The sequence below is a fragment of the Pleurodeles waltl genome, chromosome 8 (assembly GCF_031143425.1).
Source record: "Pleurodeles waltl isolate 20211129_DDA chromosome 8, aPleWal1.hap1.20221129, whole genome shotgun sequence".
NCBI classification, from domain to species: Eukaryota; Metazoa; Chordata; class Amphibia; order Caudata; family Salamandridae; genus Pleurodeles; species Pleurodeles waltl.
The window spans coordinates 830,796,751-830,823,957 of NC_090447.1; the positions used below are offsets into that span (position 1 = coordinate 830,796,751).

Consider the following 27,207-nt stretch of genomic DNA (forward strand, 5'->3'; position numbering starts at 1 on the left):
AACCTTTAAAGGAATTAACACTAATAGCGGACATAGCTAACAGCAGTGAGCCTTCGGAAGACCAAAAGGCACCCATGAAGTGTGTGAGTCATAGAATTCAAGTAAGGAAGGGCTTCATGGCCTTGCTAAAACACAAATAAGGCATATGTGGATATGTTAATGAATATCCATTTCGGCGGGAATGAGGTCAAAAAAGGTTCAAGCCAAAGAGCCAAATAATTTTGGAAGCCATACTTCTATAAAAAAAGTTGCAATGTTTTCAAATGTTCCAAACTAATTAAGGGTATTACTTGCTTTTGGTCTAAAAAGGTCCATATTCTAAATCCTACGAAATCTATAAGGCTCTGCTATCAAGCCAATTGACTGTTTATGGAATCAATAAATCTAACATATTTCCATCATGTTTTTATGAGCAGAATATCCCAGCATTATTGGAATTTGACAAATTTCATAATATTTGCATAATTTTCTACTTCTGTCTCATTTACTGAGTAAATGTGGTTTAGTAAATACAGTAGTTCCTGCTATGTGATAGACAGATAACACAGACTTTGGCCCATATTCATACTTTTTTTGCGCCGCGTTTGCGTTATTTTTTTACGCAAAGGTGGCGCTAACTTACAAAATACAATTGTGTTTTGTAAATTTGCAGCACTTTTGCGTCAAAAAGTGACGCAAACGTGGCGCAAAAAAAAGTATAAATATGGGCCTTTCAGTGGTGCTTCTACCCTTGTGTTAGGATTAAATACTGATCAGACAGATAAGTATTGGTCTTTGCTTTAAACACAAACAAATACATTTGTGTGCGCACACACACATACACACACACACACACACACACAGAACACACACACGTTTGTTCCTTAGATGTTATATTAATTTGAACAGAAAGTAACCCAGGAAGATATGTTAGTTTCTACTGTATAAAACATTACGGCCCATATTTATACTTTTTGACGCTAAACTGCGCTAACGCAGTTTAGCGTCAAAAAATTTTGCGCCGTCTAACGCCATTCTGAAGCGCCATGCGGGCGCCGTATTTATGGAATGGCGTTAGACGGCGCAATCAGACTGGCGCTGCCTGGTTTGCGTGGGAAAAAACCACGTAGACCAGACAGCGCCGGCGTAGGGGGAAAATGGCGTATGGGCGTCTTAAAATGGGGCAAGTCAGGTTACGTCGAAAAAATCGTCGTAACCCGACTTGCGCCATTTATTTTCGACGCCCATCCCCCATCAACATGACTCCTATCATTGTAAAGATAGGAGTCATGCCCCCTTGCCCAATGGCCATGCCCAGGGGACTTCTGTCCCCTGGGCATGGTCATTGGGCATAGTGGCATGTAGGGGGGCACAAATCAGGCCCCCCTATGCCACAAAAAAAAAATAAAAAAATACTTACCTGAACTTACCTGAATGTCCCTGGGGTGGGTCCCTCCAGCCTTGGGTGTCCTCCTGGGGTGGGCAAGGGTGGCAGGGGGAGTCCCTGGGGGCAGGGGAGGGCACTCTGGGCTCATTTTGAGCCCACTTGTCCCTTAACGCCATGCCTGACCCAGGCGTTAAAAAGCGGCGCAAATGCGCCGTTTTTAGCCACGCCCACTCCCGGGCGTCTCTTTTGCCCGGGAGTATAAATACCACGTAAAGGCCTGGGAGTCATTTTTTAGACGGGAACGCCTCCCTTGCATATCATTAACGCAAGGAAGGGGTTCACGCTAAAAAATGACGCACATTCCGGGAACTTTGGCGCTATACGCCTCTAACGCCATAGTATAAATATGGCGTTAGTTGGCGTTAGTTTAGCGTCGAATTTGCGTCGAAAAAAACGACACAAATTCGGCGCAAACGGAGTATAAATACGGCCCTACATCTCCTCTGCATCATTCAGTGCTAAAAAAGCAGCTACTCTGTAAGCAAGTCAAGAAAGAGAAATGACGAAGTTGACCTTCTGAACCACATATGGTCAACATTCATGCCCATGAGATTCAATAGGTTCCACTAATGAATGTACACATATTTAATAACCCTCTTATATTATACCTTCCTTTGCTAATCAATTGAGATCTCTATGGCTGCAAATAACACATTTTTGGAAAAATCAGTAATCAATCGGAGTTTTCTATCAAGGACCTATGTGTTACCTTTACGGGTCAAGAAAGGTTCTGACACCAAAATAAGGGAGTAGAATTAACGTGATTATAGTGAAGAGAGTACCTTGTCGAAAGTAACTTAAGTCTTGTTTTAAGATAAGTGGCTTCAGTCAGGTCTCCTTGATAATAAACAAAAAGTGATGGATTGAGTAATTGTGTTAACCTCAGCAATTGACCAAGTGAGCTTCTTGTCTTTTTTGGGACGGCCCTAGACTGATTAGAAAATGGTTGGTACCTCTCTGCATTGGCATGGAGAGCAAAACGTGTGCACTGGAATGCTTTCCAGAGCAATGGCAGTGATTATGCTTCACTTAGCCATGGATTGTTTGCCCAGTGAGTCTTTCCTGGATGGAAGCCTTGCTGGCCCGAGCATTCCTAGATGTTGACCCTATCGCTGGCTATTCCATAGACACTTAAGCTGCATTTCACTAGAAAGGCGTGTGCTAAGCCGTGGTTACTTGCCTTCCTGTTCAGAGGAAATGTGGCTTAGCAGGTCAAGCTGGACTGCCCCTTTTTAGTGGACCAAGGATTAATTTCATATGACTTGTCTTTCTATTTCTCCACAGTTGGGGAAAACAATGGAATGCACCCTACCCTGGGATACGCCACAGTTCATGATTAATTCCACCAATTCATCCATTAGCTTTTCCCTAAATGGTTAATGGAATGTATAATGGGTACCACTGATTGATTGGAGTTCATGAATCATGGCAACATTGTACATGTGTTTTCTTACCACAAGTCCTATTGGCCCAGGTGGTCCAATGGGTCCCTGTAATCCTGGTAGTCCTGGAGATCCCTGTTTACCAGGAAAGGAGAAAATATTTTTGAAAAATCAAACCATACACAGCTTTCAAGATTCAATGGATGAGATTTAGAAAACGGATGGAACAATCTAGAGCAGTACCATTATTCACTGAAATCTGATCTGAAGCGGATCTGTGATGGACTGAGATATCTTTGAAATTCTTTAAGATGTTTTTAAGCAATTCTTTTGGTATTCTGTTGGTGCATGAACATCTCAAAGACACTCCAGACATCTCCAACCTTGCACCAGTAATGCAAATGAAAGAATATGTGAAAAGATCTGACATCCTTGTGACTTAGTTTGGCCTGGAGTTACAAATAAGTTCGCTAAAGATCCAGTCTCTTTAAGGAAAGACTGGGTTGAAAAGGCAGCATGTTGTGAAACACAGAAATGAATATAACGTGTGAGAACCATTTCGTGGTAGTAAAACGATAACAATAAAAGCCAGTGCTTACTTTGTGCTGGTGGTGGGCACCGGTACTCATTTTTGGGGACTGTGACTTATTTTTCATCATCAGACTTTAACCCAGAGCAACAGATAGAGAGAAAGAAGAAATAAGAGGAAAAAAAGATGGAAGAGAAAGTTGGGAGAACAGTGAGAAAGTGAGAAACGGGAAATCTGACATGAGTGAGATAAATAGACAGGAAAAGTAGGATGGTGGAATAAAGAAACATGAGAGTAAATCAATTCTATGCAGTTTTGGTACTAAGCAACATTTAGCAGTGTCAACGGCAGATCTTAAGCAAACTTTGGGTCCCAGCCCTTATTTATTACTCTACTTGAAACTACCTGGTAGAAAAAGGCTCTTTAGTTTCTGTAACATGATACAGTGCAGTAATGGAGATGGTTTTTCTCATGCCACACATTAATCCCGGAATCTCCATCTTCCTAAACTGTAGGGCTGTCTTGCTTAGAGACTGTGTCTAACAGGAGAGAGCAACCACGCTAAAATACGTTCTGGGGATAGGGTGTCTTAGTCAAAATCCCACATTGCAAACATATGGACGTTGAGACCTTCTTTCAGCCTTTGCTTTCATACTTGTAACCCTATCTCTACACTGGCATACCTGTCCACATGGCAGTGTGAGACATACTGAGGAACACCCTCGGCTCTTACCTTTTGGGACCCTAATCCTGGAACATGTAGGTGAGCCCACAGGGCATCTTAGGGCTATGAAGTGTGGACACATCATAGTTGTCAGTTAGGAGTTACTAGAGGCAGCAAATGCCACCTCTGAATACACTTTCCACTTCCATTTCTACACCGATAATATGGGGCCGTGAAGGCAGTGGAAGCAACAGAATGAAAATAAGGCTCAAAGAACCATGTTAATTTTCTGTACTTTTTTGGCCTGCCTGAACAACACAACTGTCTGCATTATCTAAAGTTGCCAGTTATTTAAATTATGCAAGGAGAGGACTTGGCTCCACCCAGAGCAGTAGCTCGAGCTCACCTCATCATATTGGCTGCTTTATGTATCATTTCACCTCCTATGGAGTGCACGAGAGACAATTTTATATCTCAAAAAATCATCACCTATTAAACTCTTTAGACTATTTTATGTCTAAAAAAATCATCACTTATTAAATTATTTAGCTCATGGATACATCGTATCCAGAAAACAACTGTATTCTTTGTTTTTGTTTTCACTGCAGCAGCCTGTTCTTAGTTTATATCGGGGCTTAAAATGCAAGCTAGACCTCGTTCAGACCCAGGAAACCAACGGAGATGAATATGTGTGTAATCTCACTTCCATTACCCCTGAAATTTTGATCAATCGCCATGCATGAACCATGCCAGTCCAAATAACCTTAACACGTTTTAATGCAGTGTGGCTCCTGCTAGCATAAGCATAGTTGTGGGACTCCAGTACCCTCCCAGATACCACAATGTGGGAATGGGCTTCCCAGTTCTGACAGGGAAGACTTAACAAAAACCGTGGGAAGGTAAAAGAGGCTTCTGATGATAAACTGTGTCAAATAAAAGGTTAATGCAGTGGTAACCAATATTGAGAAAACAAATTAAATTTCTTCCCTACCGGTGATCCAGGAATTCCAGGAAACCCTTGCTCTCCCTTCAGCATGCCGGATGGTAATAGCCCTATGATATCACCTGGGTCTCCCTAAAAGAAGAAACAAGAGCAAAACAATTGTTGATGAACATGTGCAAGATCAAGCTGGAGTACAGACATTTTTACTTACCTGAAACAAATGGTTGGCTGTCTAAATTCTTGTAGGTTTAAATGTTTTACACACACCTGCCAACTATTGTTAGGCTCGGAACATTGCCAGTTGTATTTTTTTCCGAAAAATAATTCTCGTATTTCGAGGTGACCCTGAAAACGACAGCCACTGGGAAACAGACTTCACCACAGATTGTTGTTTTCTACTATCAACTAGTATTGTAATCAATTAACCCATTAATCTACCATTTTGCTCTTGCTCTGATAGTCCTTTTCCCAGTGTATAAAGTATGAGACCTTCTATTGCTACACTCAGCGGTCTCCAGCCACCGAGATGATGTTTTCTGTTGCCTAAATTGAGGCAAATGGGTGAAAAGCTGAACTTTTAACCTGTGACCACACACCTGTGACCCTTCAGTTAAAAGGTTAGTCCTCTATCCAATAGGCCGATCATCAGTCTCTATCACAGAGGTACAACTTCAGTCAAGTTGCCTGCACAGTCAATTATTATCCAGGCATTAATATCTTCATCATTAATCAGAATTTACAAAGCAGGTTTTTATTACTCCATTGAGGATTAACACGATGCTGCCAATACGTTCCCCTCTCTACTGAATGTTCCTCTGCCCCAGGGAACAATATGGATTACTGTAAGCAGAATTACTTTCTGCATGTGATAACTTTATCAATGTAACTTATTTTTCCCAAGAACCAGCCACCTTCTCAGTCCTCTCTGTAAAGAAGGTGCAGCACCAGGACACAGCTTGGTCTAAAATGCATGCTATGAAGTTTTTCTCACTCATTCACAAGTTCCTTTACATTTGTACAAACTCGTCGCTCTTTCTCCGTCTTGTGAAAAGTGAAGATAGAGTCCAAAAAGAGATTATGAAGATTGGTGCACTCAATGAGGTGCACAGATTGTCCAGACCTGGTGGTCCCACTCTGCCTTCTAGCCTTTGCTGTGCTCCATTTCAGATTTCCTGTCAATCTCGGCTTCAAGAGGCTGCATCAAGCAACACAGTGGGTCAGATTTACTAACATTTCACGCAACGCAGCAAGGCAACTTGTTGTGTTGTGTTGAATAATAGGGAGATGTCAGAAATGTGCCATATTTATAAAGATGTGGCACATTCCTGCCGCCTCCCTATGCTGGTGCACTGTATGCTGAATGCATCACAAAGATATTTCTCCATGTTACGCCTGGGTCTAGGAGGGGTATCATTTTGACTCTTCAAATCTGGGAATTCACCAACATCCATAGGTGAATGTGTGGGACTGCCCACTCTCCACCCATTGGACTCCTCCATGCTGCAAGGTCACGCAAGGCTGTGAAACACACTACCTTGCATTACCTTAAATTTACTAAACCACGCAGAGCCAGCCAAGGTGGCATTCCCGCTTAAGGGCTTGCATTGCCTTGCACTGCTGTGTGTAATGTAAAGACAATGCAAGTCATTAGTAAATCTGGCACTTGTCAAAATGTTTGCACTCAACTGATTTTAGAAGGCTGTTCCTGCTTTTTTGCTAGCTTTCATTATTTTAAGTTTTCCCCAAAATCATACTCTGGGTTATTTCAAAATGCTCTCCAAACACTTCAAAAATTCAGAGAAGCTACAAATAAAACTTTGGATGCGTTTACAGAAATCCAACTTTTCTCATGAAATAATTTACATTTCTGGTCTATCTGGTATCTGCAAACTGGTGGTCATTGCCTGCTACTCGGAGGACGACTGGAAAAGGTGTATTTGGTTGTGATTTCTGTCTGTCCCCTAGTGTAAAATGTAACATCTGTATTTGTAGATAAATCTTAAACCATGTTTTAGACGATCTCTAAATTATGCACTTAATCTGATACCCATTTGTGACTTCTTATACATCTGCAAAAACAGGCAAAGCAAATGAAAGGTATAGCAAGGTGAGTTCCATAATCTGGGGATTGATCCTATTTCCAAAATATGTGTTGCAGATGTGTATTTGCAGCAGGCTTTGAACTGTCACACTTACCTTTGCTCCGGGAAGTCCTGGTGGTCCCTGTGAAAAGAACATTATGCTTTAATTTGCATGATTTCTAAAAGATAATTTCTCACAGCAGCATACAACTGTAATAATAAATGTTAAATTTGGCAGACAAATACTTCGCTGTCTAGAACCAGTGGGTGTTCTAGCGCCAGAAGAACATTTTAGAGCTGGTTATATTAGTAGAAGATAAGGAGGTGTGGTACCACATTATGTCTAGGTAGCATTACTGACTAGTCAATAAAATATACTTTATCTTAACAGTGTCCAGGATAAGCCTAGGAGGATGAGACCCATGCTATAGTTTCACCGTAACCACAGAGTAGGTAATGTGCACAAGCACAGTTTGCCGAAAGGCTGGAGATATGTCTAACGCATTTCAAATGCCAGAATACAGAGATGCTCAGAGTTCTAATAGGAACCCCAAATGTGTTAAGATTGTACAATGATGCAGAGGTCTTAAGAGGAAAATCTTAAAGTTCCGTATTACTATGAAAAGTCAGCTTACCAAATTTCCAGGTGATCCAAATAACCCCGGGGGGCCAAGAGGACCTCGCTCCCCCTGAAAACGACAGGCAGGCAGACATCAATATTCAATGAAGTAAAATGCAAATTATATTCAAACAAAATACAAAAAGTAATGCATGATTTATAAACTGTTTAAAAGTAACAGCTTAAGATATTGAATTTAACACCCTTTCTCTGTACAAATAAACAGTGACTGCTCTAACCCTGCATGTTACCACTGTTTAAAGTAAATACATTACACCATTACAGCTGCAAATGCGCACCTGAATGGCCAACTGACTAACCAGTAACTCCTTTTCAAAAGTACACCTCTGAAAAAAAACAAAATAGTTGCAAAAGAAACTCCTTAGTGCTGGCGCAAAGTCTTAATTGACAGTCTTGTTACAAAAAAGACTTCAGTCCCTTCTAAATCGCCAAATTTGTAAGTGGAAAATCTAATTCTGAATATAGTATATCTTGATAAATACATTTTTGCACTCCTTTGCACAATAAGACTTAAACACGCATTTCTAGATTTTCGATGGTGAAAAATTTGCCAAACCTGGTACGATTAGCTAAAACCCATTGGCAGTAATGACTATGGTGGTAAGTAAGGTTTCCAAATACCTTTATCACTCTATTATTATACTGGGTATGTTGCGGTGATAACGTGGAACCAGGATGTCTATGCATATTTATTGTATTGCATTTTGTTCTGATTTTAATGTATTGTATCGTTTCTTTTGCTACTCTGATTCTGTGCTGCATTACTGCATTGTGTATGCTGAGTTGTACTATAGTTGTTTTGCCATCTATTTTGATTGTTTTATTGTGTTATGCCATCTTATATTTTGTTGTATTGTTGTGTTGTTATTTTGTTTTTTTGTATGTCTTTGTGCTGTTCTGTTGTTTACACTAGATATGTCAATAAATGCTGCTACATTTTCAGTCAAAAAGCTGCACATTCTTTTAAAGTTCCAGTAGCAAACAACCGCTTACCTCAGTATTTAACACACCGGTCAGCCCAAAACTGTGGCAAAAACCTGTCTAAAATTTGGACTGTCGTTGTTCACTTTATGTGATGCGGCCTCATGTCTCAGAGGAATTAATTTCAGCCTAATTTGTGATTGCGTAGTAGTCTAGGGAAACCCAAAACCTCTTTTCAATCCTACACATTACAACTGATCAAATAATTTGGACATACCTTCTGGTCGAATGCACGACCATTGGTTAATCAAGGTAACAGTTTCATGTGAATGACCATCTAAATTGGTGTGGCTGTGAGACTAAGACGTTTTTAAATAATGTCTCCTAAGTGCAAAAATAAGGCCACTGTTGCTCAGCACTGCTGGGTGATATCAAAACCTACAAGTATCACTGAGCTACACACATATATACTTGTAATTAGACTTCATTTTTTCTGAACTAAGCTGCCATTTTCCTCAATCTTGTTGCATTAGCCAAATATTACAATTTGTGTTTTTGATCATGTTAACATGTAATTTATTTCTGTAGTTTTGGTAATACGTCTACCTGCATGTGATCTAATATTACTGCATCATTGGCATATTGTATTAATTGGAGAAATTGATTACCCAACTTTGGCCTAAAGGTTTTTGTGATCCAACTCTCAGTCCCCCTCCCCACCGGGCCTACCCCATGTTGACAGTGTAAGGGCTGAAATGCGGTGGTGCCAAAACACACCCGTTTCAAGGTTCTGTTATTATGGATGCGTTCAAAAATCCTTTGATACAGTCCCAATTTCATAGAGTCCTAATTTTATTGCTACCTACGTGTTGGAATAAATGGAATTAATGGTCTTTAACAGCCCACGTGTAGTGACCCAAACTTCAAATGTCTGGCACAAAAAGCCTTCTATTCATGCTTTTAAAGGAAGTCCTATACTCATCTGAACAGACAAACAGAGGACTCCTCTTGACACGAGCAGGTAGATGGGGCAGTATGGAAAAGGCCAAGATTTTATTCACAGTACAACTTCCGACACAAAATTCTGTTTACATCAAACCAGGTCACCAATTCACCTAGAAGACTATGGGGGTCATTCTGACTTTGGCGGGCGGCAGAGGCCGCCCGCCAAAGTCCCGCCGTCAGAATACCGCTGCGCGGTCAAAAGACCGCCGCGGTAATTCTGAGTTTCCCGCTGGGCTGGCGGGTGACCGCCAGAAGGCCGCCCGCCAGCCCAGCGGGAAACCCCCTTCCATGAGGATGCCGGCTCCGAATGGAGCCGGCGGAGTGGAAGGGGTGCAACGGGTGCAGTTGCACACGTCGCGATTTTCAGTGTCTGCTGGGCAGACACTGAAAATCTTGGTGGAGCCCTGTTAGGGGGCCCCACGACACCCGTTACCGCCAGCCAGGTTCTGGTGGTCAAAACCGCCAGGCTGGCGGTAAGGGGGTCGGAATCCCCATGGCGGCGCTGCCTGCAGCACCGCCATGGAGGATTCCCTAGGGCGGCGGGAAACCGGCGGGGCACCGCCGGTTTCCCGTTTCTGACCGCGGCGGTACAATGCCCAAGGATGCACCGCCAGCCTGTTGGCGGTGCATCCGCGGTCCCCGGCCCTGGCGGTTTTTACCGCCAGGGTCGGAATGACCCCCTATGTGCCACGAGCTCTGTATGCACATCAAGAAGAGTGCTTATATGGATAATTTTATAAGGAGAGTACTTGCACTTCACAACAGAGATCTGATACTTATCATGGGTGAGTACACCAGCACATCTCAGTAGGAAGCAAGTGCTCGAGGATAGTGAATAACTCCTTTTCTATATATTCCCATTTGAAGTGCTCATTAAGGGATTCTAACCCCTTATTGTTGATGATTGTTGATTGTGTATGATTGGGACAAGTTTTATTCTTTTCACAGGAAGGCCCCTTTTAACAACATAACTGAAATTCAATTTGGCCCTGTCACGACAGAGGACATACAGTGTGAAAAACACTTCTTTCTTTTCTTTTTCCCAGTCAACTTCACCTTCATAGTGAACAGTTGTTTTTATGGTTGCCATGTTTTAAGATTCTACAAAGGCCTGCACATATTACGTGAATAAACCTTTAAGGAACTAGAACATTAGTCCTTTTTAACATGGCCTGTCTGACTTATTTTAATGAGCAGTCAGGGTTCATTAACCCCTTCTATGCATCCGACAGCCAGGAGCCATCTGATGCTACAGTGCTCATGGGTGTAGGACGGCTCCTGACCGTCCGTGCACATGGTACTGGAAATCTCTCTGGTGCGGGTACCAGAGGGATTGCCTTCTGAAAGAAACCGCCTTTGGAGATGGGGAAAAGCCCCATCTCCTGAGGCTGATTTTTTGTTTCAGTTAAATGACAATCAGTGCGCTGATGTAATTTCACTGAAACCGAAAATGAAATGAGCCAATCGGCTCATTTCACTGCCTTGGTGCTCAGGAAGCTATCTCAGTCCCCCGAGCACGGAGGCAGATGGGAGAGCTACCATTGGAAAGGGGAGAATCTCCCTAGTGGATCCCTGCTTGGGGATTAGCAAAGACTGCAATCCCCAAACAGGGATCCACTCACTTGACACCGGGGGGGGGGTGGGAGGGGAGCGCCTTTCCCTCCCCCTTAATAGTTTGGGCATATTCAGTCTTTCTGCCCCTCTGGGAATTAGCCCCCAATACACCGCCCCTCAGGGTGGTGGGGCAGAAAGCGCACTAGGAACCAGGAATTTATTTTTTATATATATATATAGGGGTGGGGCAATGCCCCTACCCCTCTCAAAAAACAGCACAGTCTTTCTGCCAGGTGGCAGATGGGGACAAAAACCCCGATCTGCCCTCTGGGGGGCAGAAAGCCCACTAGCCACCAGGGATTTTTTTTTATTCATCTAGGGGTGAGGGTTGCCCAGAACGGGCACTGCAATGCCCCCACTCAAACCCCCCCCCTCCCAAATCAGCAAAGTCTTCCTGCCCCCGGGGAGGCAGATGAGGACAATAGGCCCCAGTCAGTCTCCTCGGGGGTAGAAAGCCCACTAGGCACCAGGGATTTTCTTTATTCATAGCGAGGCAGGAGCTTCCCAGAATGGGCATTGCGATGCCCCCAGCCCTCCCCCCAAAAAATCTGAGGTTTTTCTGCCCCCACTAGTCACCAAGGATTTTTTTGGGGGGGTATCGTAGGAGTAGGGGTTGCCCAGAATGGGCATGGCAATGCCCCAACCCCCACAAAAAAATGGGCACAGCCTTTCTGCCCCCCCACCGCTGGGGCAGATTGGGATTCTTACGTCCACTAGACACCAGGGAAGCGTTTTTTTTTAAATAGAGGGGTGGGGGTTGACCACAACCATGGGCATGGTTATGCTCCCTCAATATCATCCCACTTGCAATGTGAGAGGCTGCACTTTTTGGATTTGGGTACGCTGCCAACTGGGAAAACCTACCAGACCCGGATACTTCTGAAAATTAAACATCTGGGGGAGTCCATGGTGGTGTGCTTCACATGCACCCCACACCATGTTCTTACTCACAATGCCCTGCAAATCTCCAACTTTGCCTGAAATCACACATTTTCCCTACATTTCTGTAATGGAAGCGTCCAGAATCCACAGGAATCCACAAAGTTCCTATCACCCAGCATTGCCCCATCTGTACTGATAGAAACTCAGACTCACTTGTGTGGGTGCCCAAAGCAGAGTCAGCATAAAAACATATGAAAAAAGTGTCCTTTTGGACCCACTTTGGTCCCCCCTCAATTTCTACAGGTTTTTGGCCGTTCCTTGTCGCAGGCACTTGAATCATCTACACAGGTGAGATATCACTTTTATCGGGAGGCGAGGGGGGATGCTGGGTGGTAGGAAATTTGTACCAGCATGGAGATCCCACACAGAAATGTGAGGAAAACGTTATTGGTTTTTTTTTGCTAAATTTGAGTTTTGCATGGTATTCTAGGTAAGAAAACGTTGGGGGATCCATGCAAGCTACACCTCCCTGGCCTCCCCCGGGTGTGTAGTTTTCAGAAATGTCTGTGTTTGGTAAGTTTCACTGGGTGGCCGCCAAGCCCAGAACCAAAAAGGCAGGTGCCCCCCTTGCAAAAATATGTTGTTTCATGATAGATAATTTTGATGTGTCCACAATACATTTTGGGCTCTTCGCTGTCATGGGCACTTGGCCAACCTACACAAGTGAGGTAGCATTTTTATCAGGAGACCTGGGGAAATGCTGGATATTAGGAAATTTGTGGCTCTCCTAAAATTCCATCACATAAATGTGAGGTAAACATGTTTTTTAGACAAATTTTGAGGTGTGCATGAGATTCTGGGTAACAGAACCTTGTGAGAGCCACACACGACACCCCATCCTGGATGCCCCTGGGTGTCTAGTTTTCTAAATTGTACAGGTTTGCTAGGCTTCCCTAGGTGCCAGCTGAAAAAGGACTCAAAAACCCCACTTTGCAAAAAACTGGTCAGTTTAGCATGGAAAATTTTGATGTATCCATATTGGGTTTTGGGCCGTTTCCTATTGCAAGCACTAAGCCTACCCACACAAGTGAGGTACCATTTTCATCAGAAGACTTACGAGAATGCTGGGCGTGCAGCTCTGTGCAGATTCCAGAAGTTTCCATCACAGAAATTTGAGGAGAATGTTGTTTTTTTTGTCAAAGTTTTAGGTTTTAAAGGGATTCTGGATGAAACAACCTGGTGAGAGCCACACAGGTTACCCTGCCCTTGATTTCCCTAGGTGTCTAGTTTAAAAATGTATAGGTTTGCTAGATTTCCCTAGGTGCCAGCTGAGGCCTATAGATACCCACTTTGCAAAAAATGGATCAATTTTGCATAGAAGAATATGATGTACCCATGTTGCATTTTGGGCTGTTTCCTGTTGTGCGCACTAGGCCTATCCACACAGGTGAGGTACCATTTTCATCTGGAGACTTAGAGGAACATAAAATAGTAGAACACGTGTTATTACCAATTGTCTTGCACTGAATTTGTGCCTTCCAAATGTAAGACAGTGTGTAAGCAAGAAGTCATTTTGAGAAATGCTCTCTAATTCACATGCTGGTATAGGTAACTCCAAAGTCAAAGATGTGCAAATACCCACTGCTTCCAAACTCCATATCTTGTGCCCATTTTGGAAATACATAGGTTTCTTGATACCTATTTTTCACTCTTCATATTTCACCAAAGTAATTACTGTATACCTGGTACACAATGAAAAACCACTGCAAGGTGCAGCTCAGTTTGTTGCTCTGGGTACCTAGGGTTCTTGGTGAACCTACAAGCACTATATATCCCCTCAACCAGAAGGCTCTAGTGGATGTAACGGTATATGGCTTTTGAGAATCTGCCATAGAAAGAAGAAGTTACAGATGAAAACGTAGACATGGCTCTTTTTAACTCAATTCCATTTGTTTTTATTTCAACTGTTACTTTCTTTGGAAAAACCTTAAAGAATCTACACAAATGACCCCTTTCTGAATTCAAAATGTTGTTACTTTTCGGAAATGTATAGCTTTCAAGGATCCACCATTATTTTCATACCAATTTCTACCATTAACAGGAAGGAGATAGAAACTACAGAAAATAAGAAAAATTGACTTTGTCCCAGTAAAATGCCAAAACTGTGTTTTGAAAAATGTGGTTTTCTGTTTCAAGTCTGCCTGTTCCTGAAAACTGGAAAAATTGTGATTTTAGCCCTGCAATCCCTTCATTGGTGTTATCTGCATGGAAGAAAAGACGCTTTCTTGTGCAGCACTTTTTTCCCATTTTTCCCCAAAATCAAACAAACAATAGCTGCATTTTGGCTAATTTCTCGGTCCCCTCCAGAGGAATCCACATACCCTGGGCATCTTTAAAATCCTCAGGGTGTTGAAAAAAAAGGATGACAAGTTGGCATGGATACCTTTTGTTGACAAAAAGGTACAGAGGCCTAAGCGTGAACTACCCCAGACAGCCAAAAAACATGCTCAGCACTGGGGGGAAGGCCCAGCAGCGACAGGGTTTGTGCAGCATGAGGCACTTTTTTAAAGTGCTTTCTTCTTATACACTGCCTAAAGTATGTACTAATAAGGTAAAACAGTCCTGGCTTTAAGTGCTTTGCTTAAGTTTTTATACCTGCCGGGATATTAATATTGGTCAATCCGGATTCCTTTCAATTTACCTTTGTGCCATTGCAACCAGGGATGCCAGGTGGGCCGGCTGGACCATCGAGACCAGGGATGCCCTGTGAGAAAAAATGAAATACGTATTGTGTTAAAGTATATTACAGTGATCACGTGGCATGTAAACTTAAAACACCAAATTTATACATACAGGAAGACCTGGGTTTCCTGGGAATCCGGGTGAGCCAGAGGGTCCCTAAAATTAGAGAGTAATTGTCACGTAATTTATATCATGAAAAATATTACACGTTCTAAAACACTCAGACACATGCAGAAAATGAAAGCAGACATCTATGTATTTGTAAGCATCCCATACATGCCCAAAAGAAGGCAGTCTCTACCAAGGTATCCATGTTTGACTAGCCAATCTTTTCACTTTCTCTTTGACTCCCACATTCCTTTTTGGGCACTTAAGCGCAGTGTATCAGTGCAAAAATGTTTAAGCCTCTTGTGGTTCGAATCCCCATGTGCTGCTTCACAGAATTATGGGGCAGATTTCAGAAAAGTGGCACAGCACCTAGTGCAGCGCCACTTTCCTTGCGACCCTTAGCACCCCCAACCGCCACCATATGTGCATCGTATTAAATATACGGCACACCATGGCACAGGGTAGGGGGCAATAGCATTTTTTTTTTTTTACGCTATTGATGTACTCTGCAGGAGTAGTGCCAACATTTTGTGAGCAGGCATTAAAAGTGCTCAACATATGGCACAAGGAAATCTCTTAGATTTCCTTGCACCATTGTTTCGGCTCCCCCCAACGGAGGAACGTCCCCCTTGCATATATTATGCCTGGCGCAGGCATTTTGTGGCACAAGGGTTTACAAAGTGGCACAATGCATGCGTTGCACCACTCTGTAAATATGGCGCAGGGTAAATGCCACTTTAGCGGCACCTTAGCGTAAAAAAAATGATGCTATGGCAGCGCTAAAGTGGCGCTAGTGCCTCTTAAATTTGCCCCTGTGAGTCAGATTTTTTTTAAACCAGGATCTTTATATGACGGCAGAAAATCTGCCAGAATGGTGGGTTTTTCACAGTCATTCGTTTAGAACTGGGGCTGTGGAAGGAGTGTGACGGGGAGCAGTGACTGCAAAATGCAGTATATAGCCCCAATCTCAGAATTTTGTGAATATTTACAAACATTTTGCATGCAAAACTACACCTGTCAAAGGTAGGATCAAGAGGCCTTTCCAGGGTGGGAAGATGATGGAAGCGCCTGCATATATTAAGTGCGTAGGGGAAGAGTCTTTTCACAATAAAAATATTTTCCCTGTGAAATGAAGAAATGTGACTTATATTTCCACGTGATTAACTCCTACAGATTTACCACGAAGGGCCTTTTTACGAGAAATGCAGGGACACAAACTGGACTACCAATATCACGGCACATGGTATACCCAGAGTACAAAATATAAAGTCATTCCTTGTTTTTCAGTTGAGAGTTATTTGAGGAATCGCGGTTCGTACACCTAATCAGTGCGATTCCTGCATGTTTTTCCAGCACACATTTTGCCATGCTTCCACTGCAAAAGGTGTGCGGGGGAAATAACTTCCCCAAACATACAGACTGGGTAAAATCCTTTGAAACATCAGGCCCTAAGGGGCAGATTTAAGGAAAGTGGAGCGGCACCCAGTGCAGCGTCACTTTCCCTGCACCTCTTGGCACCCCTACCGCCACCATGTGTGCACTGTATTTAAAATATGGCATACCATAGCGCAGGGTAGGGGTAATAGCGTAATTTATTTTACGATATTGATGTACTCTGCAGGAGCAGTGGCAAGGAAATCTTTTTGATTTCCTTGTTCCATTTTTTCAGCCCCCCCTAATGGGGGAACGCCCCCCCTTGCATACATTATGCCTGGAGCAGGCAAAATGTGGCGCAAGGGTTTACAAAGTGGCGCAATGCACGCATTGTACCACTTTGTAAATATAGCGTGGGAAAAAATTGCACTTTAGCGCCACCTTAGCTTTAAAAAAATTACGCTATGGCAGCATTAAGGGCTCTTAAATATGCCCCCTATGTTTCTGCAAAACTCCAGGGCCTAGATTTAAAAACACCTTGCATCGGCTTCTCTTGGTGGTCTTAATGTTGCACCTGTCCTGGTTTTCAGGCCACATAGGAACTGTCGAAAGTCGATCTTAGAACACGTGGGAGTAAATTCCAGAGGATAGCTTTGCAGGTAAAGCAATCTTGCACCAAATATTTCGTATTTTGCAAGGGGGACAGCTTGTAGGTTATGGGGGCAGACCTTAGGAATTTGTTAGGTGGGTAAGGTGAGAATAACTGGCAGCTGTATCTGAGAATCTACTGGAGAAGCGTGCGGTACACGACACAGGATGTCTAGAACTGATTCTTTCCTGGATCTGAAGACAATGTTGCAACTTCGTTGAAGGGGAAAACTGCCAAATGGCTTACGATTATGCATGCCACATGGCGCTGATCTCTTTGGAACTTGCTTCTTCGTCTAAGGTAGTGGCGATGGGTAAATGGCTTTGCAGCATTCAAGATGGGGGATTAAAACTGCAAGGCTTTCAAGCACAAAACGGACCTGTCCCACAAAAGCCTCATGAAGTGGAAGGTATTTTTGATAACAGCATCGATTTGGAGTGTAATTTACAGATGATTGCCACAAGAAGTCTTAAGTTGTACTCCCTCGAAGTATGGAGCTGAAGGGGCAGTGGATGACACTGTAATACCTCAGTTTTGGACCCATTGAGGTAGAGGCTTCTGATGCATCCATTCTTGGACATGTTCTATGCAATTTTTGAGTTGATATTGGAGTCGATACTGCTTTTGTAGCCCGAAGGGTACCTGGGTAGTGTCAGCTTACATGTGGAAGCGAGTGTTGTAAATGACTATAATGTTAAATCATAGTCCGAAGTACACATTGTTGACAACACCAAACCTTGTGGGACACCCCAGGTGCTGGCTTTCTTATTGGTTGGTGGACTGCAATTAAGAACACTAACAAAAAAACTGTACTTTAAAGGATACTTGCCACATTAATTTAAATGAATAAGTGTAAAGTAACAGTGCTAAAGTCAGCGCTTAAAATGTAAAAAAAAAAAAAAAGAACAAAAAAAAAGAAAAGGAAAGAAAAGTAGTGACAGGGCCCAAATATGGTTTTCAGTAGGCCCCTGAAGCTTGCACCACGCAGTCCCCCTACCAGCGTCGCCAAACGCCAGTGCCAGCTCTTCCTATTAGGCAGCACACTTCTACAAATGTGATAGTTTGGACTGTTCGGCATTGTCCAAAGCTGTAAGAACGAATTTTTAATAAGTGCTGAATTATTAAACACTTTGATCAGCTACTATGTTTAAAAATAGACAGACAGTGCCACCACGTGGTAGATTGTCAAAAATATGTGCTAGTGTTAAGAAATAAGTGCCGGTGCCGATCACACAACGGCACAAATTAAGCACTGACTACAGCATGGATAAAAATTAATTTTACATCCCGCTGGAAAAATACTTAGGGCCATATTTATACTTTTTGACGCAAAACTGCGCTAACGCAGTTTTGCACCCAAAAAATTAGCGCCGGCTAACGGCATTCTGAAGCGCCATGCGGGCGCCGTATTTATTCAATGACGTTAGCCGGCGTTAGCCGCCGGCGCTGTCTGGTGTGCGTTAAAAAAAACGACGTACACCAGGCAGCGCCGGCGTAGGGGGAAAATGGCATATGGGCGTCCACAAATGGTGCAAGTCAGGCTGAGGCAAAAAAATCGCCTCAACCCGATTTGCGCCATTTTTTTACGAAGCCCAACCCCCATTGAAATGACTCCTGTCTTAGCAAAGACAGGAGTCATGCCCCCTTGCCCAATGGCCATGCCCAGGGGACTTCTGTCCCCTGGGCATGGTCATTGGGCATAGTGGCATGTAGGGGGGCACAAATCAGGCCCCCCTATGCCACAATTTTTTTTTAAAAAGAATACTTACCTGAACTTACCTTAATGTCCCTGGGGTGGGTCCCTCCATCCTTGGGTGTCCTCCTGGGGTGGGCAAGGGTGGCAGGGGGTGTCCCTGGGGGCAGGGGAGGGCACCTCTGGGCTCATTCTGAGCCCACAGGTCCCTTAACGCCTGCCCTGACCCAGGCGCTAAAATCCGGCGCTAATGCGGGTTTTTTAGACCCGCCCACTCCCGGGCGTCATTTTTGCCCGGGAGTATAAATACGACGCATATGCATCGGAGTCATTTTTTAAGACGGGAACGCCTACCTTGCATATCATTAACGCAAGGAAGGTGTTCACGCAAAAAAATGACGCTAACTCCATGAACTTTGGCGCTAGACGCATCTAACGCCAAAGTATAAATATGGAGTTAGTTTTGGGTCGAATTTGCGTCGAAAAAAACGACGCAAATTCGGCGCAAACGGAGTATAAATATGCCCCTTAGAGCATGTCTTTATTCTTAGTAATCAAGTTAGATTTTAGACTTGAGAGGATGCCTTGGTGTTAAAGTGCGATGTGTGTTACATTATAAATAAATGACCTTTTGAGGCTTTACCAGATAGTCATGGGCAAATATGTGTGCATTGGGGCGCAGTAATAGACATTTGAGTCTACATTTTCAAGTTCTGAGACTGCAATGGACATGTGAGCAATTAGCTTTGTGCTTTTGAGGCTGTGATGGTATATGCCTAAAGATGGGAAGGCTGCATGTTACATTTGAGGCTAAACCTGCATTTGGGGACGCTGCACTAGGAATTTGAAGCTGTGCCTCTGCATCCAAAGACTGTATTACGCATTTGAGGCCATCTACCTGCATCAAGAGGCTGCACTGGGCAACTGAGGCTGTAGATCTGCATCAAGAGGCCGTACTGTGTTTTGAGGCTTTATGTCTGCATCAATAGGCTGCACTGGGCATGTGAGGCCATAGGCCTGTGTCAATAGGCTGCACTGTGCATTTGAGGCCATAGGTCTGCGTCAATAGGCTGCATTGGGCATTTGAGGCCATAGGTCTGCGACAATAGGCTGCATTGGGCATTTGAGGCCATAGGTCTGCGACAATAGGCTGAACTCGGCATTTGAGGCCAAAGGTTCACATCATGAGGCTACACTGGGCATTTGAGGCCATAGGTCTGCGTCAATAGGCTGCACTGTGCATTTGAGGCCATAGGTCCACATCATGAGGCTGCACTGGGCATTTGAGGTCATAGGTCTGCATCAATAGGCTACACTGGGCATTTGAGGTCATAGGTCTGCGTCAATAGGCTACACTGGGCATTTGAGGTCATAGGTCTGCATCAATAGGCTACACTGGGCATTTGAGGTCATAGGTCTGCGTCAATAGGCTGAACCTGGCATTTGAGGCCATAGGTCTGCGTCAATAGGCTGCACTGTGCATTTGAGGCCATAGGTCCACATCATGAGGCTGCATTGGGCATTTGAGGCCATAGGTCTGCGACAATAGGCTGCACTGGGCATTTAAGGTCATAGGTCTGCGTCAATAGGCTGAACTCGGCATTTGAGGCCAAAGGTTCACATCATGAGGCTACACTGGGCATTTGAGGCCATAGGTCTGCGTCAATAGGCTGCACTGGGCATTTAAGGTCATAGGTCTGCGTCAATAGGCTGAACTCGGCATTTGAGGCCAAAGGTTCACATCATGAGGCTACACTGGGCATTTGAGGCCATAGGTCTGCGTCAATAGGCTGCACTGGGCATTTGGGGTCATAGGTCTGCATCATGAGGCTGCATTGGACATGGGAGGCCATAGGTCTGCGTCAATAGGCTGCATTAGGCATGTGAGGACATAGGTATGCATGAAGAGGGTGCATTCGGCATTTGAAGCTATAGGTCTGCATTATGAGACTTCACTGTGCATCATAGGGCATAGGCCTGCACCAGAGGTTGCACTGGGCATGTGAGGCCATAGGTCTGCATCAAGAGTCTGCTTTGGGTATTTGAGGGCCTAGTTCTGCATCAAGAGGCTGAACTGGGCATCTGAGGGCATGGGTCTGCATCAAGAGGCTTCCCTGGACGTTTGAGGGTGAACTTAGACATGGTGACATTAACTGATCATTTCCGGATGCACTTGTGCATGGAGAAGCTTTGTTCGCACTTGAAGCTACTACATGTATGTGGATGCTGAAAAGGGTATTTGAGTCTATACTAGTGCATTTTGTGTTGCAGATGGTATATGAGTCTCTGCACATCATGAAGCTGCAATGTTCATGTGAGGCAGAGAATTTCAGAGAATACTATTGCTCATGACACCGCTATGGGCAAATGCCACTGCACAGGGAAGCTTCACTGAGCATTTAGGTATATGTATGCACATTGTGAGTCTCCAATATGCAGGAAAGGCTACATCTGAGCACCAGAGCCGTACCTGTGCACAAGCTGATTATACCAGAGCAGATGGTGGTTGTGCTTTGAGAATGTGTGGCTATTCCATGACATGTGATGCTCCGCTGGACACTTGCTAGCTGTGCCTGAGGATATCATGGCAGTCGGTGGATATGTGGTGGCTGTGCCTGAGCATTTGAACTTGGAATTGGGCATGTGATGGCTCTATCCATATAACGGTCGGGGGCACTATTGGCAAATCCCCGTAGTAATGTGCAACACCCTAAATAATATATGTCTTAACTTGCAACTAAAATGTACTTCCTTAGTTTTTTTTGTTTTTTTTTTACTTTAGTGATGCCCTTTGCTATGTAGTTGCTGGGGTCAAAGGTCACATAACAACACCATTGATGGTTTCGTTGGGTTCAAGGGTCATTTGATAGCACTTTCTGTAATGTCAGAGGTAAGCAAAGCTGTATGATGTCAGTTCCACTACTCCTTGTATTTTGGTGACTCAGCGTCTATATCAATGGCATCAACACAAATTTCCACTCATTTGTGGATGCAGCTGCATTGCCTATAACTTTCAGATTTGATTTTCTATAATATATACATTCCTCCTTTATATTTAATTCTCGGATATATGCTACAAATTTAAAAAGCAACAATAATCTATTTGGTCAAAAATTCACAATATTGTAATTGTAATTACATTTATGTAGCGCTTACTACCCCTGACGAGGCACTGTAGCATTTTACACTGGGCAGCACGCTGCTCTGAAACCCAAATTTAGTGGTTAATTCAGTGGTTATTGCTGGTAACTGTGATTAGTCACATGCTCCCAATTGGATTCCTAGCAATTACTCTAGCCTCTTTGTGGTTGATTAAATTAGAATGAATTCGGTATGGCCATTAGAGGGGGGCATGCAACTTCATGCAGACGGCTGGTGGGATTAGTAGATGAGCTAGACCTTACATATTGCTAGTTGTCAGGCTATGACTTTCAAAGAAGGCGAGGTTTTGAGCTCTGAGATGGTGTGTGTGCAATTTACAGATTAAGACAAACAGGCACCTGACCTACAGTAGACTGTACTCAGATTGAGGAGGGATACAGAAGATGGAAGGTTCGGAGTGGATTGTTCAAATTAAAAAAGGGGGAGGCGAAAATCAGATGTTTTGAGTCAAGATCAAAAATTTCATCCAGAGTTTTATGAACATTTTAGAGTTTTGAGATAGCTTGCACTCTAAAGGATGCAAGGCTGTAGAAAACAACTTTTGATATTGCCATTCTTTCCTTTGGGACCAAAATTGTTTTATTCCTGTAACTGTGCACTTACCCTTGTCCCTTTTGTTCCAGGCAGGCCTGGCTCCCCAGTATCACCCTAGAAAATACATATAGCATGTTTGATTAGCACGCACTTTGAAGCCAACAACAACCATTGACACTGCATCTGTAGTGTGATGTTCTGTGGCCCTACCTTCAATCCTAGTGGTCCCTGTGGCCCCTCAGGTCCTTGCATTCCAGGAAAGCCAATAATGCCAGGCAGGCCTGGCAATCCCCGTTCACCCTGTGAAGAACAGAAGAACAGTAGAATATGAGCTTCATGAGGTCAGATCAGAAACAATACAGGAACACTACTCAACAATAATTTACACGGATCTAATACTGGCATACCAAATGAGAGGAGCAACAAATTGGCCAAAACACCCAACCCTGGTTTACCTGTATTATGGATTATTTCATGTATGAAACCTGCACTTTCACCTCGATGGACAAGGTGTGATTGTCTGCCGTGCACACTGTGATACAATCATCAACAGTAGGAAGCAAGGTTCAAGAAGTGGCATTCCTCGTTGGCATCTCACACACCTTGGAAATACTCCACAGTATGGGCCTCATTTCATGATGTCCAGCAATTAGAGGGTGGGCGTGGTGGGAGCGGAGTTAACAATCTCATTCGGTATACCCCCACCAATTACCAGACATCATGAGTTTATGGCCCTGGAACCAGAGAACAAAAGTGGGACCCACATTTAGTGGCTCCAATTCTGCATGTGTTCCCTGGTTTCAGCACAAGTTCTGGCACATTCGGTGTTACCAGGTGTGTTTCCGCACCTGGTAAAGCTTGTAATCAGGCCTAGTGGAACATCCCTGGGATTCCGCTCTGTAAGACTCAAAATGGGGCGCTTTGAACTGTTGCTATTGCAAATGCAGAAATATCATCACCCGGGAAGTCCTCCAAGTACTGAGAATGGACTCCTTCATTTTAAGGGCTCTATTATACCCAGAACCATTAAAAAGGTAATAGCTGGTGTAGAGGAAGCTACAAACTCACATGGCATACAGCAGTTACAGCCATTTTTAAGTGCCTGTAATTGTATCCAACCCCTTCAAGAGGTTACAGAATGTAAGAGCACTACTGTGGCATTTTGGACGAGGGGGTCTTATTAGACTAGGAGGAAACTGTATGAAGGATGTTTCTATAATTTAAAAAAGTTCAGATAAACACCAAGGTAAATAGTTCGTTTAGGCCCACCTTTCTGCAGGATCGAAATGGGGGAAAAATGGGCCCAAGTACCAATATAAAGGAGGCCCCCCACTAGTGAATCAGATAGCTAAAAACAAATGGCCTTTATTTGTAAATCACGACAGATTTGAAGAGGTACATCTGCACTGTATACATGTTCTGCAAGGTATGGCAGACTGCATGCATTTGTGATTGCTGCGCACAATGCATGGGATAATATCAGGGAAATCAACAGTAAAAAACTGTCCCCAGAGCATACAACATGCTCACAAACAGCCACAAAAACAGCCCACACGCTGTGTTTCCTACTTTTAACTAACATGAAAATTCAGTGTTCGGTGATACTCCGTTAGGCAGTCGGCTGCATGAAAATAATTTAGCAAGTGGTTATGTTTTGAATCCACAAGTCATGTAAAATACCACTCAATAACTTTTATGCCGTAGTTCAATTCAAGACTGTCTGTAGTATCGCATTTTTTGCATTCATGCTAGTAATGTGATCATAGCTGCATGACACGGCTCTAAATTTGTCATTTTACACTACACAATGCAACTGGTTTTCATGTAACATTGTGCAAATCTGGATTAATCTACCCCATCGTTTGCTAAACGTGTCAGCAGCAAGGCCTAAAATGAGCATGTAAATCTTAATAGAACAAGAATCAACTTTTCAAAATGATGTGAAAGTTTGAAGTTACTGCACAAAATTAGAATGAATTCGACATGTTTATCCTTAAATATGAATGACGCTTTAAAATTAAAGCTGGTGCTCCTTCACGCTAATATTTTTAATCTTTTAGGTCAAGCCTAGGCAGCGATGCAGGGCACAGCTCTGAGGACAGTGCCCTCTCACCTTGACTTAAATAAGCACTGTCAGAGCAGCTGTAAGTGAGTGACTCCACAGACTACAGACTGCAGCTACAGCTACCAACCCGAGGCACCAGGCATAATTTACATAGCACTGTCAGTTAATCTTTAAGATAACATGGTGACTAATGATCCTAAGGGATAGAGATATTAGTTTCGCCTAGTGTGAATTTTGACTCACCTGCAGCACAGTGGGTTAATGTGCCTGCTTCAAAGAACGCATATTCTCCATATCACAGGATGCTATTTTATGTGGATAGTTACGTAGGTTACTGCCTTTGTCACAGAGATCCTTTTGTTATTTGCATTTCATACATTAGAATCCTAATCTACACAGTGACCTCAAAATGTCATCAAGGACATTAGCTGCATGTAAAGTTCATAGTATAGATCAGTGGTTCCCAACCTGTGGTCCGCGGACACTAGGGGTCAATAACACATTCCCAGGGGGTCCGCAGGCCTGGGCCAGGAGGAAGGCACTTCTCCAGCTGGGGCTTCTGACAAACACGTGTGTGTTTAGGTAAAGTATGGCAGGACGCAAGCGCTGCTTTTCCGACGTGTTGGTATGTATCTGGGCTTTTAACCACACCCACCTCACACCCATTACTACCACTCATTCATGGGCTTGCCCTTCAAAAATCCTTTGATGGCATTAGTAAATGTTTTACGTTTGTCCCTCCTTGGGGAGGTTTTGTTACCACCTTGGCTATCACCCCTGTAACTTGGCTAATTGTACTTTTGCCAATAAGTTTGACTAGAGCGAACTTCTCTTTCCTTTTGTGTGTCTCTTCACACTGGTGCTAATGGTGGTCGTAGCGCTGTGAATTGGCTCGCTTATGTGAAACTGTTTCACTTTTCATTTTCAATTTATGTGACAGGAGTTGACAACGCTAATAGCTCTAACTCAAGCAAATGCAAGACCCACTGCATTACAAATACTTGTGTTATATTTATTACTTCCTTTGTGCAGCACTTTTAAAAGCACTGCAAAGTTCATCTAAAAATAAAAGTGACTAAATAACTAGTGATTAATGTACATGCTGGAGAGAGATGGGAGTTTTTTCTAGTGGCAGGTTTGCTCAAAGGTGGCAGAGTATTTTATTTGCACAGCACAGTGGGTTACTGTATTTGTCACAGAGATTCTTTTGTTACTGCACACTTCATAAGTTACAATCGTAATCTAGCACAGTGAGGTATGAACTGCCATTAAAGAGCTGCATGCAAACTGCAAGGCACAAATTAGAAAGTTGTTTTTAACCAGTCTTTCACTTTCCTTATGCTGTAAAGGTTTGCTTGCATAGAAATACATTGTTATTATTAAAGTCAATGCTAACCACTGTGTTGTGTTATGAATCTTGAGTTTGTGCTTCTCCAGACCAAGCACTTTTAGAAACTGCCTACCAGTGTGGATGGCATGGGTAGGAAGGTGGCTTGCTTCTACCATGGTTAACCCCATTTTTGACCTGTTTCTCAGTGTATTTTTACTCTCTCACTGGGATCCTGCTAGTCAGGACCCCAGTGCTCATAGTTTGAGGCCTACATGTCAGTATGTTTTACTGTTTTGTCAGTATGCTTGATTGTGTCACAGGAGTTCTGCTAACCAGAACTCCAGTGCTTATGCTCTCTCTGTGTCACTATAGTCTTGTGACTCCGTAATCCAATCCTGATTGGCACACTGGACCCCCCTTATAAGTCCCTAGAATATGGTACCTAGGTACCCAGGGCATCGGGGTTCCAGGAGATCCTTATGGGCTGCAGCATTTCTTTTGCCACCCATAAAGAGCTAATACAAACACTCCTTCAGGACTTGCCACTGCAGCCTGAGTGAAATAGTGCACACACTATTTCACAGCCATTTTCACTGCACCAGGTAACTTATAAGTCACCTATATGTCTAGCCTTCAGTTACTGAAGGCTACGTGCAAAGTTACTGTGTGTGAGGACACCCTTGTACTAGCAAAGGTGCCCCCAAGTTGTCCAGGACCAATTTCCCGGACTTCGTGAGTGCGGGGACACCATTATAAGCGTGCACTACATATGTCTCAATACACATATGTAGCTTCACAATGGTAACCTCCGAATATGGCCATGTGAGGTGTTTAAGATTGAGATATTGAACCTCCCAATCCCAATATTCTACACACTACACTTGCCTAGTGGGGAAACCGACATCCCCAACCCACTATTTTAGTATATGGTTTGTGTGGGAAAACAGGGCTGATTGCAGAGGCCCCCTAACTTTTTGCCCCCATTTTCCACTTTATGCTGGTGTTTTCCTGACTCTGAAGGTGCCCTGGGTACTGCTAACCAGTCCCAGGGCCTGTGCTCTGTGTAAAATCAATATGCAAATTAGGCTAATTATAATTGGCTAAGTTAACCTACCTATAAGTCCCTAGTATATGGTAGGGCATGTAGGTTTAGGGACCACAGCATAGGTGGTGCACACCTAGGTGCACTGCTGAGGTGCCCAGTGTCATTTTAAAAGCAGGCCTGCCTTGCTGGCTGCTTTTAAATTAAAGTTATATGCAAATTCGACTTTGGAATTAAAAGTACTTCCAAAGTCTTAAACTACCTTATTTTTACATATAAGTCACCCCTAAGGTGTGCCCTATATGCCCCTAGGGCTGGGTGCCATGTAACTATAAGCAGGGACTTTATAAAAATAGATTTATAAGCCCTGGTGAGGTCAAAACAGCCAAATTCGTTTTTCCCTCATTGAAGTAAATGGCCT

General features: G+C 43.5%; 1 protein-coding gene across 1 annotated transcript in view; it reads right to left on the reverse strand.

Annotated features, from left to right (window-relative positions):
• Window positions 1–27,207, reverse strand: part of COL4A1 (collagen type IV alpha 1 chain) — a 521,418-nt gene that overhangs the window by 289,902 nt on the left and 204,309 nt on the right. The window contains exons 3-10 of the mRNA XM_069205109.1: window positions 22,560–22,649; window positions 22,419–22,463; window positions 14,941–14,985; window positions 14,789–14,851; window positions 7,661–7,714; window positions 7,141–7,167; window positions 4,993–5,076; window positions 2,881–2,943 (exon numbers count right to left, since the gene is read on the reverse strand). Of these exons, the coding sequence (XP_069061210.1) occupies window positions 2,881–2,943; window positions 4,993–5,076; window positions 7,141–7,167; window positions 7,661–7,714; window positions 14,789–14,851; window positions 14,941–14,985; window positions 22,419–22,463; window positions 22,560–22,649 (471 nt within the window). The remainder of the gene's footprint in view (window positions 1–2,880; window positions 2,944–4,992; window positions 5,077–7,140; window positions 7,168–7,660; window positions 7,715–14,788; window positions 14,852–14,940; window positions 14,986–22,418; window positions 22,464–22,559; window positions 22,650–27,207) is intronic.